We start from the raw sequence: 17,086 nt of genomic DNA, 5'->3' as shown, positions 1-17,086 counted from the left end.
CAGCACAAAAAAAAATATCCTGCAAGATCGAACTTTGGCTGTAAAACGATAAAATGAAATATATTCTCTTTAACAATCAAATGTATTACCCTCAGCTTGCGGAGGCATTATTCACCTGCCTACTGGGTCCCTGCAGAGTCCCAACTATGGGACTGGCGACTACCCCAACAACACGGAGTGTGAATGGACAGTAGTGTTGCCTCCTGGCTCTCACGCAGCTATCTCACTGAAGGATCGCTTCAACCTGGAGAACTCTACGGACTGCAAAAATGACTACATTCAGGTACGATGAAACACTGAGGGACTAGAAAATATTTGGACTATGTATATATATTTCAGATTTACCTCCATTAGTTGTCCAAATTACATCAATATTTCAATTATTTACAGCTGACATGTTCCCTTACAATCTTTGGAGCTTACATACGTTGAAAATCTTCAAAATTTCAGACGAAACAGTACATTACACACGAGACATTTACATACACAAAACACAATAGTGCTATCATGACACGGTGGTGGTTGTAGGTAGACTGGACAGGGGTTATGTAACTTCGTCCCAACCTTATCTGTTATTAACCCGGTGGTCAACTGTTCCAGATAAGTTAACTGTGTTGAAGAGAGAAAGTGACTTGAACTGTATTTATCATTGAGGATGTATTCATTGCTTCCTTCGTCTATGTTAATTTTGTATATCTCATACTCCTCAAGTGTGTCCAATTAAGTAGAGGATATAGAATATTTTTGGAGGCCGCGATTAATTTAAGGTTAGGTTTGGTAATTAATAGTAGACACGTCATGATACTTTATCTCAGTTTTGCCGCGGTAATTTGTGCTAAATGTGACATTTTCTTGATCAAGATCCCGTTGTATGATTATACCGCATTCCGTTAAATCATAAAAATGTATCTATTCAAGCCAAATGAAGAAAATATTTCAATTACTAAATCAAAAACATAGGATTTAACAATGTGACATCCCATCTGTAAACACTTATCCGAACATAAGGAGTCAAATACGTGATTGTGGTTATCATATTCGTAGGGGTTCTTACTACTGTATAAGGATTCTTTTGTGCGAACTGCAAAACATTAACATTTCATTACAAGATAATTATGTCAAATAGATGTAAATAACAAACAATAACAATGGCTACCATTGAACTGACTGAACTCTTTATTAATCTTCTGTCACCGGTATATATGCTCAATCACTGTCTGCCACGCCAATGACTTCGTGAATGATTCATGATAAACGATTCATATTATGGTACATATTTTCTCTTCATATCCATTATTTTGGGTGGGTCCAGGCCCCCCCCTTAAATTCGCCCTTGGTCCATATTTATTACCTTTCAAGTTGCTAGCCTTGCCTAGGAACCCAGTTTTGGATCCGTTATATGTGAGCTCCACATTACTAGCTTCATTCCCACTGTTCTTGTGAACTTAACTCTAGATCAGACTTTTGCTTCGTCCGCTTCTTTATCAGTTAATGCTTTCTCTTAAAATCTAAAAAAATATTTTTGGTACCCATTTTATCACCCACAGGATCTTTTTAGGCTTAATCGAATCTGAAGTATGTTCTTCTAATACGAAGAAAGATGAATGTTGGGTGTTGGGTTATTGAGAGCTACAGCAAAAACTATTTGTTGTATAACATTGATTTTGGTCTCGAATTAAAGCTTGAAATTATTGGTTTTGTGTAGAATTATAATTTGACTTTACAGATCATTTATTAAAGTGACAGGAGTGTAAAATTGGTTGACTATTGGCAATGATTACAAACCCATCAAGAAGCGCAATGCCTTTGTAGAAAATTAAGTCTGAAAATATTTGAATTTTCGATAGTTCCCGCGGCAGCTAGGTAGACTGTCGCAAGCACGTAGCCAAGTCAGCTGACAGAGTGAGAGAGAGTGAGACAAAGAATTGGCTTAGAGAGAGAGAGATAGAGTAGTACGGCCGCTGTGCGAGCGATCATAGCGAAGCTCATTTTGGTGGTAAAATTCCAGTTTGACTATTCTCCATAAGCACTTTGCTCCTTAAAAGGGTTTGTATTCATTGCTATTGGAATTGTAAAGTTTGGTCAAAAATGGGGTTTTGTAGTGAGTTCAGGGTGCACAGTTGTTTTTAATGTACTATATTAATATATTAGCAGCCCTATTTAGTGAAAATCAAAACAAAAATGAAGATTAAGTATAATTTTATTTTGTTGATGTCAATATTATGTGTTTAGCTTCACCATTATTTCAGCCAGTAAGGTTTTTATTTAAGTAAAATTATTCTGTTCCAGATTTTTGATTGGCAAGAAGAAAATTGGAAACAAATTGGTGGAAACATTTGTGGTAGAGTCCCACCTACTGATATGAAGGCTTCAGGAAACAAATTTAGAGTTTTGTTCCGTACAAATCCTTCGATTACTGGTGACGGTTTTAAGGTGAATATATAAGTATAGTGAAGCTTCTTCAGTTGGCGTAGAGATAGTTCAAGTTTTAAAAAAGAAAACACTACTAACTAACTACTACTATGTAACTGTACCATTTGATCTACTATGTAATTGTGTCAATTTGTCCTAGGATAAAGTCTGAAACAACACAAAAATATCTCCACTTCACAAAACTAAATCCAAGGTCCTTAGTTAATTAATTCTAGCCTCGCTTGTTCTTTGAAGACTTGACAGTTCACTAGGAAAGGCCATCAAAGAGCAAAAATTATCGTATACTATATTGTTGTTCATCGTTAGAAACCCCCCACAGCTATATGGTTCATTTTTTGCCATTTCTCATTTCAATCCCTAATAGTTGCATAATATATCTACTCAATTGAGAAAGTGCCTGAGCACTATTTACTGCTTCAAAAGGTTTATTTAATTTTCTGATGACAAGTAAGATGACAGAAACACTTTCATATCATTAAAGTTGTATTTCAAAACTGTTAAACTATTGCAATACTAACATAATGTTGAAGTTTATGTTGGACCACTTTCGACTTTAGTTTAAGACCCAATAGTTAGATTATGAAAATTTTCCTATGTATCCAATAAGTGGTTTTTCATTATTGTTTGCTGCAACAATAAACCAACACTCGAGGGTGTTTATTATGAAATAAATATGTGTTGTTTTTTCTATAGCTTTCATGGCAGAATTTATGTGGGGGAATAATCCATGTGACAGGCAATGGTACCATCGTTTCTCCTAACTACCCTAAGTCATACTTTGGCGACTTGAACTGCAACTACACCCTCATAGCTCCTAAGCTACGAAGTATTTACGGTGTATTCGAAGATTTCGGTATTGAAAAAGCATACGGTAAGATTACCTTGATCAAAATTGAATAATAACTGTGTTTAACTATAAGTGGCTAAATCAATGATGCTCTATTTTTCATACATTGTAAATCCAATTCAGCAAACTTGTGGGCACTATGCTAACAATTCTTACAGTTCACACTTATGACAAGATCCTTGAACTTTGAAAATTCTGAACCATCGGTATGCACAACAATCTAAATATCTAAATATGACTCAAAATATCTAATGTGACTCTCCATGTTACAAAGGGGCCAGTGGCCTCGAAATATCCAATGTTTATTTTGTTTTGTGTTTTCTCCTGTGTTCTGTTGTGAATGAAGTGGATGCCTACATTTCTTAAGGTAAGCCTGCTTATCCTATCCTTTCTTACACCTATTCTCAGTATAATAAATGTATTATTTGAATGGAGTGGCTTCCAGTTCAGCAAGTAGAGTTGAATAATCCCAAGCATGAGTGTATGAACAATGAACATGCGGCCAATCATAACAGAAAGCACTTAAATTCTTACAATCTATGTAAAGTGCACCAATGTGCAAAATAAAATATGCAAAATAAATTATTACTATTTGTCAATTACATTGCAGAAGGTGAGCAGTGCAGGTTTGACAATGTCACTATCACCACGTTCTCGCCTGCCAATAATATGTTGTCGTGGCTGAGGTCGGACGTACTGAGTCGCTGGGGCCAACAATACTCCAATGTCAAAGAGACAACCCACTGCGGCTCTGACATCCCGGAACCTGTCTTCAGCAACGACAAACTCCAACTGCTCTTCAGAACCGACAAATTTGTCAGCTTCAAAGGGTTTCTTTTCCGTTACTCATTAATCGGTGAGTGATGTCAATCAATAGTAGAAAAATGTAACGGTTTTGACTGCTTGTAAAGAGTCTAGATGCAGATCCAAGGCTGGAAAACCGCTCTTCAGTGGATGAATGAAATTGTTCTTATTTTCTTGAAAATAAATATGATATATGAAAAATTAGGGATCAATTCACAATTGTACAATTTTAAATAGTTAAAAACATCATCTGATGTTCTTAACTCTAGCTGATTATTTTGCCCTCTAGCCTAGAGAGACAAAGAACTGTTTTAGACCTGTAACTTTTATATAAAAAAAACATTTTTGCTGTTTTTTGACCAAAAATCTATTACTATACTGACCAGCATAATAATACATGCAACTACTTGTATTTGTAATGTTAGTTTTAAATATTGATATGTAATGTATCAACACTCTAGAATACACCCATTTTATTTAGATCATTTTTCTTAGTGAATTTTTAATCCACCAAAGTAACTGTGAGTCCCGGAACTTCAGACAACTCGGAAAAAAAACTTAACGTTTTCAATGTTAAGTTACTCACAGAATAAGCACAGTTTTATTGACAATCTGTGTTTTGCAAGTTCTTTACCTTAATATATTGTGGTGTTTTTCAGAATGTGGGGGTAATGTTACCTCCCCCACCACCATCAGCAGTCCTGAACGCTCAAGGATGCTGCGAAGCTGTACCTGGTACATTACTGCCCCTGAGGGAAAAGTGGTCGTCGTCAAGTAAGTATCTGGTAGTAAGTCTAGCAAGGCAAAAGAAGCATGGGTGTACCATGATGATTTTATTATTTTTGAATCAATAGACATATCCACATATCGAACACGCTACAAATTTGAAATTCTATAGTTTAACAGATACTTACATAAAATACCCCCGCCGCAGCAAACCTGCCGACTAAGCGAATTTCCATTTGTCTGAATTGATTTTCAGTTAAATATATTTTAATAACATTAGGTTAGGTTAGGTTAGGTTTCGAGTACCTAGGTTTGCTGCTACAAGGAAACTAATAAAGTGTGTTTTTGAGTAAAATATTGATAGCTTAGTACAAAATAAATAAATTTGCCAAGTTTGATCAAAATATATCCATAAACAAGCAAACTACAACATTTGACAATATTCTCCATAAGAATAACATGGGAATTTTAAATGTACAATTTTTTTAATTTTATCCGTTACTAATAATCGAACAAAAAAACTTTTATATACTAAATTATTTGTTTTTTTAAGCTCTTTTAAAAGGTCTAAAGAGAAATCGGGAAATTTTGTGTTTTGAGGGTCAAAAGTGGGAAAAACCAATTTTTACCCCATAAAACCCCCCGTAAAGCCCCGTTCCCATGGTCCGATCGTGCTGGTTCGCGAACTCATTCAAGTTTATCCTGCTTTACACCTTTAAACCAAATTTCATCAAAATCGGACAAAAATTACTCAAGTTATCGCGTTCACGGACGTATATATATATATATATATATATATATAAGTCTATATATATATACATATATAAAAATTTGAACGAATGGTGTTATTGGCCTCTGGGGACATCAAAATGAAAAAGTAAATCGGTCCCGGGTCTAGGTCTTACCGTGCCACCTACGGTAATAGCTACTTCCCTATAGGGAAATTCGCTAATACTTCCCTATAGGGAAATTCGCTAAAAGTGTGTGTAGGTCTTATTTTATTCTGCTTCTGATTGATTCGGTGTGTTTATCAATGACTTTTAATGTTCCTAAGTGGATGAGAAATTAAATCACTGGGTTCATTAAACCATGAATTTTATGTGAATCCGTGTAAGTTTACAACGAGAAATTAAAATTTAGAAATGTTTACAAAATTGGTTAATTTACACAAAAGTCATAGTGCAAAATGGCCGACTCTTTCTTTTGTAACATTTATTGAAAGGAGACTCAATCCCCCCAATTAAGTTACTATTTTTCTACACATTTTTAAGATGACTATATTTGAATGAGTGTGTAATAAAATAACAACAAATTACGATAGTAAATTGCCTAATATCCCTTAATCGTTTTTGTTCTTTCTAGGATAAAAAAATCAAACCTTGGTTTTGTATCTTGCCATGACAATGGACTTAAACTGTATGATGGACACAATATCACAGATAAATCACATCTCATCCAAACATTGTGTGGATTTTTCGTCCCGAAGAAATCAAGATACGTGTCTTCTGATAATAAAATGGCCATACATTACTTCTTTGGCGAGTACTCATCGCTACTGACCTCATTAACTCTAGGGTTTGAAGCTGCCATTGGTTTTACATTAGGTAAGCAAATGTTTAAATTAAAGGGTTTTCCGGTAATTAAGTTTTTTTACAGCAGTATAGCTATATTAAGAAAGTTCAAATGAAGCTAAAGAAAATCTATACTACTCCTCTTGACCTGACTTTGACTCTTCATTAAATAGCAGGGATATACTAAACTCCAAAATGTGCTATATGATTTTGTGTTTCAAATAAAGTTGTTTAAGTCAAGTAAAAAACCTTCCTGTCACAAACATTTCATTAAGAAACTAAAAAGTAGCATATCTGGAGAAACGTAACATCATCATGTTTCTGGTAACATAACTATGAGAATGTTGTCCTTCCGCAACAAGAAACAAATTTCTCTTCATAAAAAGTATGCATTCCAGTATATATATTCTAGACAAGATTAACATTTTGATTTGTTTCCCAAACACAGTGGCGTCCCCAGGATTTCATTTCGGGGGGGATGACCACAGGAGGGCTGGGGGTATGGAATATCCCCCAGAATAAAGGGGGGTTCGGGCCACCCCCCTGGAAAAATATGGAGTTTTAAGCAAAAAAACATATTTTATACGTATTTGAGCTCTAAAATATGCTCAAACTAATAGTATTTATGTTAGCTAATAAGAGCTTCGCTCGCTCCGCTCAAAAAATATAAAATATTTCGGGAGGGGGGGATATCCCTCCCATCCCCCCTGGGACCGCCACTTCCCAAACATTTTCTCCACAGTATGTTTTTGTCTGGAAAAGGTCATTAACATTATTGTATTTTTTCTGAATTTTAAAAGCACTCCTTGCCTTTTGAACTGGTACCCCCACAATGTAAACTTACTGCATTATGGATAGTAGCCATAAAATATTCTACACATCTGAAATTCTTTCAAACTTTGAAATTTAAAATCATGTTGATTCTGCCATTTCAATGGACCACCAAAAGTGAGCTTTACCCATTTTCAAGCCATTTATTACTAAGCATGTTTTTTCAATGGTGTTCAAACTATTTTTTTAACTCAAAATACCAATTCAAACCATTTTTCGGATTCAAGCTATTGTTCTGATTGAAACTATCATCCCAATTCAAACTCAACTCGTTCCACTGTACCGTGTCTAGGTGAGAAGCAGAAGTGCGGCGGAACGATCTACACAGCCAATGTCACTTTGCCGTACATCCTGCAGGCGCCTGATGTAGACAGAGATGGCAAATACGAGCCGTTGTTGTCTTGTGATTGGTTGATACTTGCGCCTGAAGCCCATCAGGTGCGGATCAAGATAGACAGGCTGGACGTTCAAAACTGTACTGATGGCAATAACACCTGCACATGCGACTATCTCGAGGTAGGTTAATTTTCTAGGTTTTAATTAGGGAATTTGCAATAAATTTGTGTTTTTGACATAACTCATGCTTATAGTTGTCAAAGCTGATACATTTTATGACTTCCTGGGTGTAGTTTTGATAGGTTTTAGCCTATACTGTGACTGTAAATGTGATGTGAACCTCAAAATTAAAGTTCATTCAAACTAAGCTAAACTTGTTGGATACTGAAGTAGACATCCCATCTATATGGATCAGCCCTCAGCAGTAGCTTGTTTTTTATTAGGATAAAAGAGAACTTAGTTAAATGAGTCACTCACAGAGGGTTCTTCAGTCTAAAATTCTAAATTCTCCAATATTTAATGTTACTGAGATATTTTATGTGGCATAAATGATGCTACATCCTTCAATAAGTTGTCCAATCGGTTTGACTTTAGTTTAAATTTAGCGTAATTGATAAAAATTAGTAATTCACATTTGTTGCTCTATTAGTGCTCATTTCAACTACTTACAATTTGATTCAGATTAAACTTTAACATGGGATGGAATGCTTACAATCAATAGCCAAAGGCTAAATATAAAAAAATCTTCATATTCTTGTTTAGTTCTGTAAGAATTCTTGTACCACAGTTTGACCACACGATTTATTGTGTTTTAGGTTCATGACGGGGAAAATGACGCCACCACCCTGATAGAACGGTTCTGTGGGAACACGGCTGAACCCAACGTCTTGACTTCATCCATGGGAAGCCTATTTGTACATTTCTTCACCGACGGGGCAGTGCAAACCTCTGGTTTCCAAATATCTGTGACTTCTTTTGTTTGTAAGTTAACACATTTTTCTTAAGCCAAATTGCTGTGGAACTTCAGAAACTATGACGAAGTAAGCCTGTAAAATTTAGAAAGATAAAGATTTTAATGTTTTGTTACATTCCTACCCTACAAAAGCTTACAGAAATATTTTGTTATGTGTTTTGTTTTAATGTTTCAATCTACTTTATTCAGAATTTTGTTCAGGCACAGCAATCGCATGTTTCAACTACTCGTTGAGTACTGAATATAAGATCATTCTGAAGCAAGCCCTGTCAACTGTACGCTAAGCCAAAAAGTATGTTATTTTCTAGAAAACCCTTATGTGTTCAAGGAAAGTGGTATGATTTTTTTTTATTAGATAATTCAATTTTTTAGATTTGAAAACTTCATCCTGTATGCATGAGGGTTGTGTGTAAATTGAGGTTTCCAATGAGCTCCCGTTTCCAAATTGAGGAACGCTCTTTTTTTCCGGTTTTGTGGTGCCAATGTACAACCTTCTTCAACTCCCTCCACTTACACACACTTCTTACATCTATAGACCTTTATCCTTAATTTGGTAATGGATTTCAATTGGAGCTGACCGCTTAATTCACAAAAATCCTATAAATAACGTAATTCTTACTTGACAGGAGAATCAACTTTCCTTGACCTAGTTTAGGCTTTCACGATGATACCAAGTGATGCATAAAGGTGGGAAGCAACCCTAACTAGTATTGGGGGAAGTAAGGAGCTCAGCCCTAGTGTTGGATTTTTACTAGATCGCTGTGTCTAGACTCAAGCTCAGTGGACAGCCCTTGTAAAACATCCACTTGTAATTCTAAGTATAATGTAATGTTTGTTTAGCCCCTTGTGGAGTAACTGTGAGGAACGCAACGTCAGAAACTCAAGTGCTCGAGTCTCCCAGCTTCACTGGAGACCACATTCAGAGCTGTCTGTGGTTGATAAGCACCCCACGAGGCGGTGGATTACTGACTGTACGATTTACATCTGTCAACATTCCATCCCCGTGCACCAACAACTACGTCACTCTCGTAGAAAAAGTCTTTGTAAGTATTTTAATCCCTTAAAACAAATTGATTGTAATACCATATAAATTTTGTTCAACATAATCATTTTGCAAGTTAGGTCAAGGATTAACTAATCAAAGCAACACATTTCAATATTTTTTTTCCTTAACAATGTACAAGACTAATAAGAAGTTACCAATTACATGGTTTTACTGTTTTCCATTTTAACCCTTTCAGCTACATTGTCTGATCAGACTAACTTAACCAAATTTATACTTTCACATAATCTATGGGATTGAAACACAAAACTCAACCAAGATGGCTGCAGGTTATACCTGACATTTGTTGAGCAGTGGTTTTAGTTCAGTCAGTTAAGCAATTTCTGCTCCAGGCCACTCCAAACCTGGCTACGCCCCTGAATCAGATAAAAGGAAATTCGCTTAGTTTGTAGGTTTGCTGTGGCGGGGGTATTGTATACACACTTTTTTCCAAATTACTAAAGATTGTTTGTATTGTTTTAGCTTGTTAGAAACTTTCCGCTGCCCGAATTCAATATAGGTTCAGGAGCTGAATCTCGTACAGTGGTAAGTAAATTGTGCTATTTATGTCTACTGTTTTAGAGTAAAGGTTTTAGAGTTGTAGGCTGGATCAAGCTATCTGTGTGTTTATTTAATTTAACTGAGTATTTGCTATTCTTAACTTTGGTCATGTTCACATTCACAGGTTTATTAAGTTTCTTTTAAATATTTTTTAAAGTTAAATTACTGCCAGCCTCAATGAGTATTATAGTATTCAAATTTAGTAAATAAGTAATGTAACTATCCTTGCTCTTAGATGATGCAATTCAACAATATTGTATTGTTGAAAGACCGAGTAACTGAATATTCATTATTAATAAATGGTCCTGTCTGACTAATGAAACACGTGGTCTTATAGTCAGTAACAAAGCTATCCATATTTCGGTTAAAATACGCACATAGATGGCGTCCCCATCTCAGATGGTAATAATAATAATAACTTGAATGGGAATGACAACAGTTTTGTAATGAGTTATGAATACATTATAAAGCTTTACTATGATGAAGATTACTGTTGAGTGTTTGTTGTGGTTTGACACGCCAGGGCACGCCAGTTAGAATCTGTGGCAATCGGACGACAGATATCACAATGTCAGCTCGCTCAGTTCAGGTGAAATACTCAACAAACAGAGCCGGACCACATACAGGATTCAAAATGGAGTTCAAGATGAAGAAGGGTAAGAAAAAAATGTAATTGTTTTACGATTTTTTTGTGCCAACAGTTTTTTGTAACGTTTACTCTTTCAGCTTGTTTTTAATCTACTTAAATGGTCTGTCTTTCCTTAGTTTGAGTAAAACATTTATCTCTCCAAGTTTTAAAAGGAATTTATATAAAATTTGAAAGTAAAAGTGCAATTAACATTGTAGTAGGAATGTGTTTAATCGAATATCAGATTTTAAATCCTCAAAAACAGTTACTTTTGAAATTTCATCAATTTTAAGTTTGCTGACTAAAGATTCTACTACCCTACTAAGGAAAGGAAGGGTCAAGGAAAGGACAAAGTAAGGAAACAAAACAGATAAACCCTATCTCTAGGACAATACTAAAGGACATCGAAAGGCAACTGACAGGAGTAATTTCTCACAAAAGTGTATGCATGCTGACCGGCAAAAAATCCAGACAAAGCATTCATTGCATATAACCAGAAATTTTCTCCCCTTTTCTTGTCCTGTGTAGTCCAAGGAAAAGGACTTAAAGTGTCACAGTTTAAAAACTAAGGGATAAAATATAATGTTAGACTATAGTACACTACTTGAGTGGCCCATTCATCGATCTTTTAGAATCAAAAAGTGCTATAGCTGTTTCCATATACAGTAGATGAGATGTCTCTTTTAGTATCCAAATGTCAATGGTGAGACTGAAATGTCTATTTGACTGTACTATTGTTTTGTTCCAGATTGTAACAGTAACCTGACCACTCCGTATGGTAGAGTGGTGGCCAACAGCATGTACCAGTTTAGTGACTCTTGCAACATCAACATAAGTCAGGCACAGTCCAACGTCACCATTTCATTGTACTTCAACACGTTCATCTGTCTCTCTATGGGAAACGCAAACACCGGGCTGAAAGTAAGTTTGATTAACCATTTTTAGATGGGAGATGTTATATCTGCTTCGTGTTTTGGTAATGACAGTTGACGAATATATCCCCATAATGGTGGTAGATGTTGTGCCAAATTTCTGCTTTCTGCCAAATAAAAATTTCTGCCAATTCAGTAGACAGACTAATTGGTGTTTGTACAGTGACCAGCTGGTTCATGACGTCACTATCCCGCACTATCTATTGTACACCAAGGTCCCTAGTTTTAATATTTTTACGTAAGAACGGCCCTCTTTAAGGGTCAGTGGAGCCCTGGGCAAACCCAAGATCAGCGCCCCTCTTTTTCCTACTGCTGGCAGGCGGTGGTTTGGGGGCGCCCAGGGCTCTACTGACCCCTCGCCCCTGGGCATATGCCTAGTCTGCCCGTTTATAAAAGCGGACCTGCGTAAGAATCGTTATTGCATTGGTTTATATAGTATGCATTAGACGTTGCTAATTTGACAAGTTTTAGGGGACATGCATTTGACTGTAAACACTGTTATCAGGACTGGCCTTATAGTCCCAATTAATCAGGATAAGAGAGAGGGAGTCTAATTTATCAATTATTGAAATCAGTTGTGTATGCCATGATGCTGAATTGATTACAAACCAATCAGATAAAATTTCAAATTTTTTTCAGATTTACGACGGTCCTAATGATCAGGCGGAAGAAGTGGCAAGTTACTGCACACCATTCAAACGTCCAAATCCAGTGTTTTCAAAGGGACCTTCAATGTACTTAGTGTTCAACAACTTCAAGAATGTAGCACGATACGATATAACTTACACAACAACTGATCAAGGTACTTTGGTGTTTAAAATGGTAAGAGAATTTATATTCTCTATGATTTTTGGCTTAATTTTTCTAACATCCCATATCATTATGATTAATGTTAACTTTTACACATGTAGTATTACTTATCATATTGTCTTACAATATAAAGCAAATTATGAGGATAGCTCTGTCGGTTGGTAGTGTTTTGTTGTTTAATATTTGTTTTATGTGATTAAGCTTCTTTTTAAACAGTTTCAACTAAATTTTTGATATATAAATAGCTTCTCGTCTGGTGTTATAAGGGAATAGAATGAAATATATTGAAAAATCTCTAAAACAAATTAGATACATTTAGTCACTATTAGCGTACTCAAATGTTACGAACATGAAACAGAGTCACGTCAAAACAGGCTTCAAATTTAACAATGGGATAAGAGGTCTACTTTTACTGTAAGTTAGGTGTACCTCATGAGAACGATTGTATTCTATCTTACTATATATATTCTCATCTGTTGCAATAGGTAGAGGATGCGGTGGAAGGTTCAATGATATACTTGGAAGTTTCTCTTCCCCACTATATCCCGCACCCTACAAGAAAGACTCTGCTTGTCGTTGGGACATTACAGTACCACATGGCAGTAAAATATACTTCAACTTTATATGTAAGATTCAATTATATGTGCTATCTTAGTTTTAAACTACTCTTAAAATAGTTTTAATGAAGTGGAAATATCATGGTTTATAATTTTTCTTTTTGATTGAGAATTGGAAAAGGTTGAAACATGGTTGGTGTACTGTTTAATCATTGTGAAGGAAAACTAATTGTTTTAACATTTATTTTCAGAATCAGTACTCATATTTATAGCTTTAAAATATTTTAACACTTGTGATTCAGTATATTTTTTTAAAGTTGTAAAAAGGTAATCAAGTTATAGTATGTGATCACGAGGCATCTTTGTTGTTTATAATTAATTACTATTAAATTTACAGTTTTTGACATCGGAGTAACATCTACATGCAGTACAAATTATATTCAACTGTACGACGTTGACACGAAAACAGGATTGGAAACTGTGCATTCGCGATACTGCGGGCAAGTAAGTAAAACCTCATCATCATGTTCAAAAAGTAAAATGGTGTGTCACAGCTTAGGGAACTTATGTGCGTCATTGGAATTCTTAACTGATGTGGGTCGTTTGGGGGTTTGCAGGTTAACTTTGATAGTTAGTTAACAATGACGGGATACTAGATATTTTATGATTGGCCTCTTGATCGTCAGGACTAACAAATAAAAATAAAGATTTCAGTTACCGGTGTTACTGTCAGAGCAATCCCTAGTAGTTTTAATAAAAAGTGTTTCGTTCAGCAAAAATTTTAGAAAATTGTCTAAGCAGATTAAAGATGTGATCAACTTGTTTACAACAACAAAAAAATGGAGTTAAATTAAAATGTAAGGATCGGTCTAATATCAAGACTGATTATGTAAACTTTGATTTATTTGAAATTTGAGTCATTTAGAAAGAGTGCAAAACTGAAATAAGGCCCTTGATTCAGTTTCTCTGGGGTATTAAATGTGAATATGTGCTACGATTTTGTGATTCAAACAATTTAAATTGTTAAGGATAGAGCACAGAACACACTTGTAACATATAACACAAGGACCAAGGAACGAGGATAGTACGCTTACTTGAATGGGGAAGTCCACTCTGGCCCGACACAAAAAGAGCAAATAAAAACAATCAAAAAATATAACAATTCAAAATGTATTTAGTGTTAAGTTTTTGTTTTTTTCCCCTTGAGCCAGACTAGACTCCTTCTTATAGGTAGGCCCTATGCCTGACGTTCTTAAAAAAAAAAAACTTTAAATATACAGTTAGAATGGTGACTCTTAATTTTCCAAATAGATCTCAAACTTCACATTTACAGAAACTATTTGTTAAATATTCACTTTCGAAAACAGTTTTCTTAAACGTTTATAGTAATTTTTATTGACTGAATACTCGCATGTTCAAAAAGTTCACTGGTGACGATTTCTTCATATGATCATGATTTATTTTATGTTGTTTCACTACTTTGTTACTCACTGCAATCTTGCAAGAACATTTTTCAGTTTTTGTTTATCCTGTAGGAGAAGCCAGCCGAGGTTGAGATGACTGGTGACTCGGCCATTGTTCGTTACTTCACTACGAGTCACAACAACGGCACAGGCTGGGTGCTTCAATGGGCGACTCACTCCAAATATGATAAAGGGTTTTCTTTTGCTTTACTCTAAACGATTATAGTTCCTGTAATTATGTTTTTCAATGCTGAACAATCAGTTTTATGTATAGCATAAATGTAAAATATTATGAATATTTTTGTATAGATAAAATATTTGTAAATAAGATAAGTTAATAAGATAATTATGTTGTTACGTTTTGTTTTTTATTTATTTTCTCCAATGGTGATTTTTCCTTAAAACACAAAAATGGGCAGTGTACTACCACCAATGCTGTAAAATTACGATTCAAAAGTTATTGCTATTTCTGTCATTTTCCCCATAAAATAAAAAAAATAGTTACTCCTAGCGCTTAGTTACTATTGTAAGGGGTTTTCAGCTTTTTGCAAGATAATGGGAGACAGTATGTGTCAGTTTGCCACCATTTTTTTTTACTTGGTTTATTTTTATAATGCTGTATTAATGAAGTCATTTCTGCCAAAAGTGGGGAAATATTTTAATCCAACCACTCAAGAAGTGAAAGTCCTGTATTTCAGAGTTGATTGGAATCACATAAAGTGTGAGTCAATTGTTCTAGTAAAGAAATATAAAAAATGGCCGGGTTCACAATAAGCAAATCAGGAGACATCAGCAAATTTTCATATTTCAGCAGGGTATATTAAACCATAGAGTAGGTACATAGTAACCAACGAAACTAGACTGCTCTTCCCATTGTAAATTTTGAAGCTCGTTTTTCATATCTTTTTGTTGTTGGTGACAATGATCGCTATAGTATCACGAAATCTTGTTTCCATTATTTTAGAGTTAATTTTATGATTTGAGCTTTACTGTTTGGTTATATGACTATAGGGTACAATTTATTGTTTATGATTATATCGTTTCATTTGGATAACATTTAGTTCAATTGGTGAAGGGCTTTCCCCGCAAAAAGGGTGGAATTTTTAAATTTAAATGCAAAATAATTAGTATGAATGCTTTCCCTTTATTTACATATGATTAAATTTCTATATTTATTTATAATTTTGAAATAACTATAGCATACTACACGAAGATAGTGGAAGAGGGCCTGAGCTCGATTCTGGTTACAGGGCCCACAATCGAATGTGGGGGCCATGCTAGCGCCACACGTCCCATAAGACAACATGGCAGACAGGTGACGTTAGCAGCTCATTAATTTGCTTACTATTCATTTAAAAAAACATTGACTAAAAGATTGAAAATAAAACATTTAAAATTCAAAACCAAAAAAACAAAATAAATTGAAAATCTATATCTGTACATTTAAAATGGAGTCAATATTGTTATATCCCAGTAACCGAGCTTTCGTATTCTTAATAAATACACGAATTAGCTGTCACCAAAGAAAACAGCTGTAACAACACTACTTTGCGATATGTTCCCAACTTGCCAGTTGCCACTTCGAAGACCGCAGTTAAAGGTGGGCGTGGAAAATGTTTACGGACGGTGTTGAAGAGTAGGCCCCTTTTTCAGGAAATTTTTCGAAACCCCTGACTTAGTTAAAAAGGACATCATGATACACCTCCTTGTCTTGTATGTATATATAGTCAAATTTTAAATTTATTTGGTTTATAACTCAATCTATCCAGCTATGGCTAGGCAACGATGAAGAACCGGTAAAGGTAGGCCTACTTGAGTATGTTTTATCTTTGCATTACCAGTCATTACAAACAGATGGGCCTGCCTACTATTGATTACGGGAGCCTATTTTATACTCAATAGTAAGACATCAATTTATACTCAATAGGAACGAAAAGCAAATGGCAGATATCTTCTAGGAAAAACCGAATTGTTTAAACACAAAGATTAATGGTGAAACAGTTAACCAATTGAATAACCAATCTCATTGTTGGATGGTCTATTTTTTATATAGTACGGCCTTTGTTTATTCGTCATTAAAAAGGATATTCATTCAATAGCCTTTGGTACGAGGAAGAAACAGAACGAAAACGAAGAAAAGTGGGCGGGTCGCTGAATTTTTATTTCAGGTTTAGTGTTGCCTACAGTATTATTTTGAGGCTTCTGATTGGCTGAGGGAACATCATTACCGCAACGATACGGATCGCCGTCAACGGCCTCGGTGGTGTAGTGGATAGAGTGCTGGGCTGATAATCCGAAGGACCTGGGTTCGGATCCCATCCGTTACACTATTTTTTGTATTGGACTTTTTCATTATCAACACGTTTGGTTGGTCTGGTTAGGTTATGATGGTTTAATTTTATAATTAAAACATTATAAAATTGAATTTGACCCATTTATAGTTTTATTATATGAACAGAAACATATTTTCGAATAAAACCTTCATTCGATTTTTCATTATCAGCAAGTAAGGTTAGTTTGGTTAGGTTATGATAGTTTAATTTTATAATTAAAAAATTATAAAATAGGATTT

The 17,086-nt window shown here is 35.0% G+C and overlaps 1 protein-coding gene across 2 annotated transcripts in view; it reads left to right on the top strand.

The window, feature by feature from the left end:
* LOC128993929 (cubilin-like) overlaps window positions 1-14,843 on the top strand; it is a 100,652-nt gene extending 85,809 nt beyond the window's left edge. For both annotated transcript variants that reach the window (XM_054418053.1, XM_054418052.1), the window contains exons 54-69: window positions 96-283; window positions 2,290-2,433; window positions 3,127-3,304; window positions 3,891-4,136; window positions 4,744-4,858; window positions 6,173-6,414; window positions 7,505-7,728; window positions 8,364-8,529; window positions 9,362-9,564; window positions 10,047-10,109; window positions 10,648-10,780; window positions 11,501-11,673; window positions 12,324-12,486; window positions 12,980-13,120; window positions 13,449-13,555; window positions 14,587-14,843. In XM_054418053.1, coding sequence (XP_054274028.1) covers window positions 96-283; window positions 2,290-2,433; window positions 3,127-3,304; window positions 3,891-4,136; window positions 4,744-4,858; window positions 6,173-6,414; window positions 7,505-7,728; window positions 8,364-8,529; window positions 9,362-9,564; window positions 10,047-10,109; window positions 10,648-10,780; window positions 11,501-11,673; window positions 12,324-12,486; window positions 12,980-13,120; window positions 13,449-13,555; window positions 14,587-14,730 — 2,630 coding nt within the window. In that variant the 3' untranslated portion in view covers window positions 14,731-14,843. The remainder of the gene's footprint in view (window positions 1-95; window positions 284-2,289; window positions 2,434-3,126; window positions 3,305-3,890; window positions 4,137-4,743; window positions 4,859-6,172; window positions 6,415-7,504; window positions 7,729-8,363; window positions 8,530-9,361; window positions 9,565-10,046; window positions 10,110-10,647; window positions 10,781-11,500; window positions 11,674-12,323; window positions 12,487-12,979; window positions 13,121-13,448; window positions 13,556-14,586) is intronic.
* The last annotated feature ends 2,243 nt before the right edge of the window (window positions 14,844-17,086 follow it).

The sequence above is a fragment of the Macrosteles quadrilineatus genome, unplaced genomic scaffold (genome assembly GCF_028750875.1).
Source record: "Macrosteles quadrilineatus isolate MER2022 unplaced genomic scaffold, UCM_ALF_1.0 Scaffold_5__1_contigs__length_97177068, whole genome shotgun sequence".
NCBI lineage: Eukaryota > Metazoa > Arthropoda > Insecta > Hemiptera > Cicadellidae > Macrosteles > Macrosteles quadrilineatus.
The sequence above is the reverse complement of the archived record's forward strand: the minus strand, read 5'-3'. Positions and strand labels throughout refer to the sequence as shown.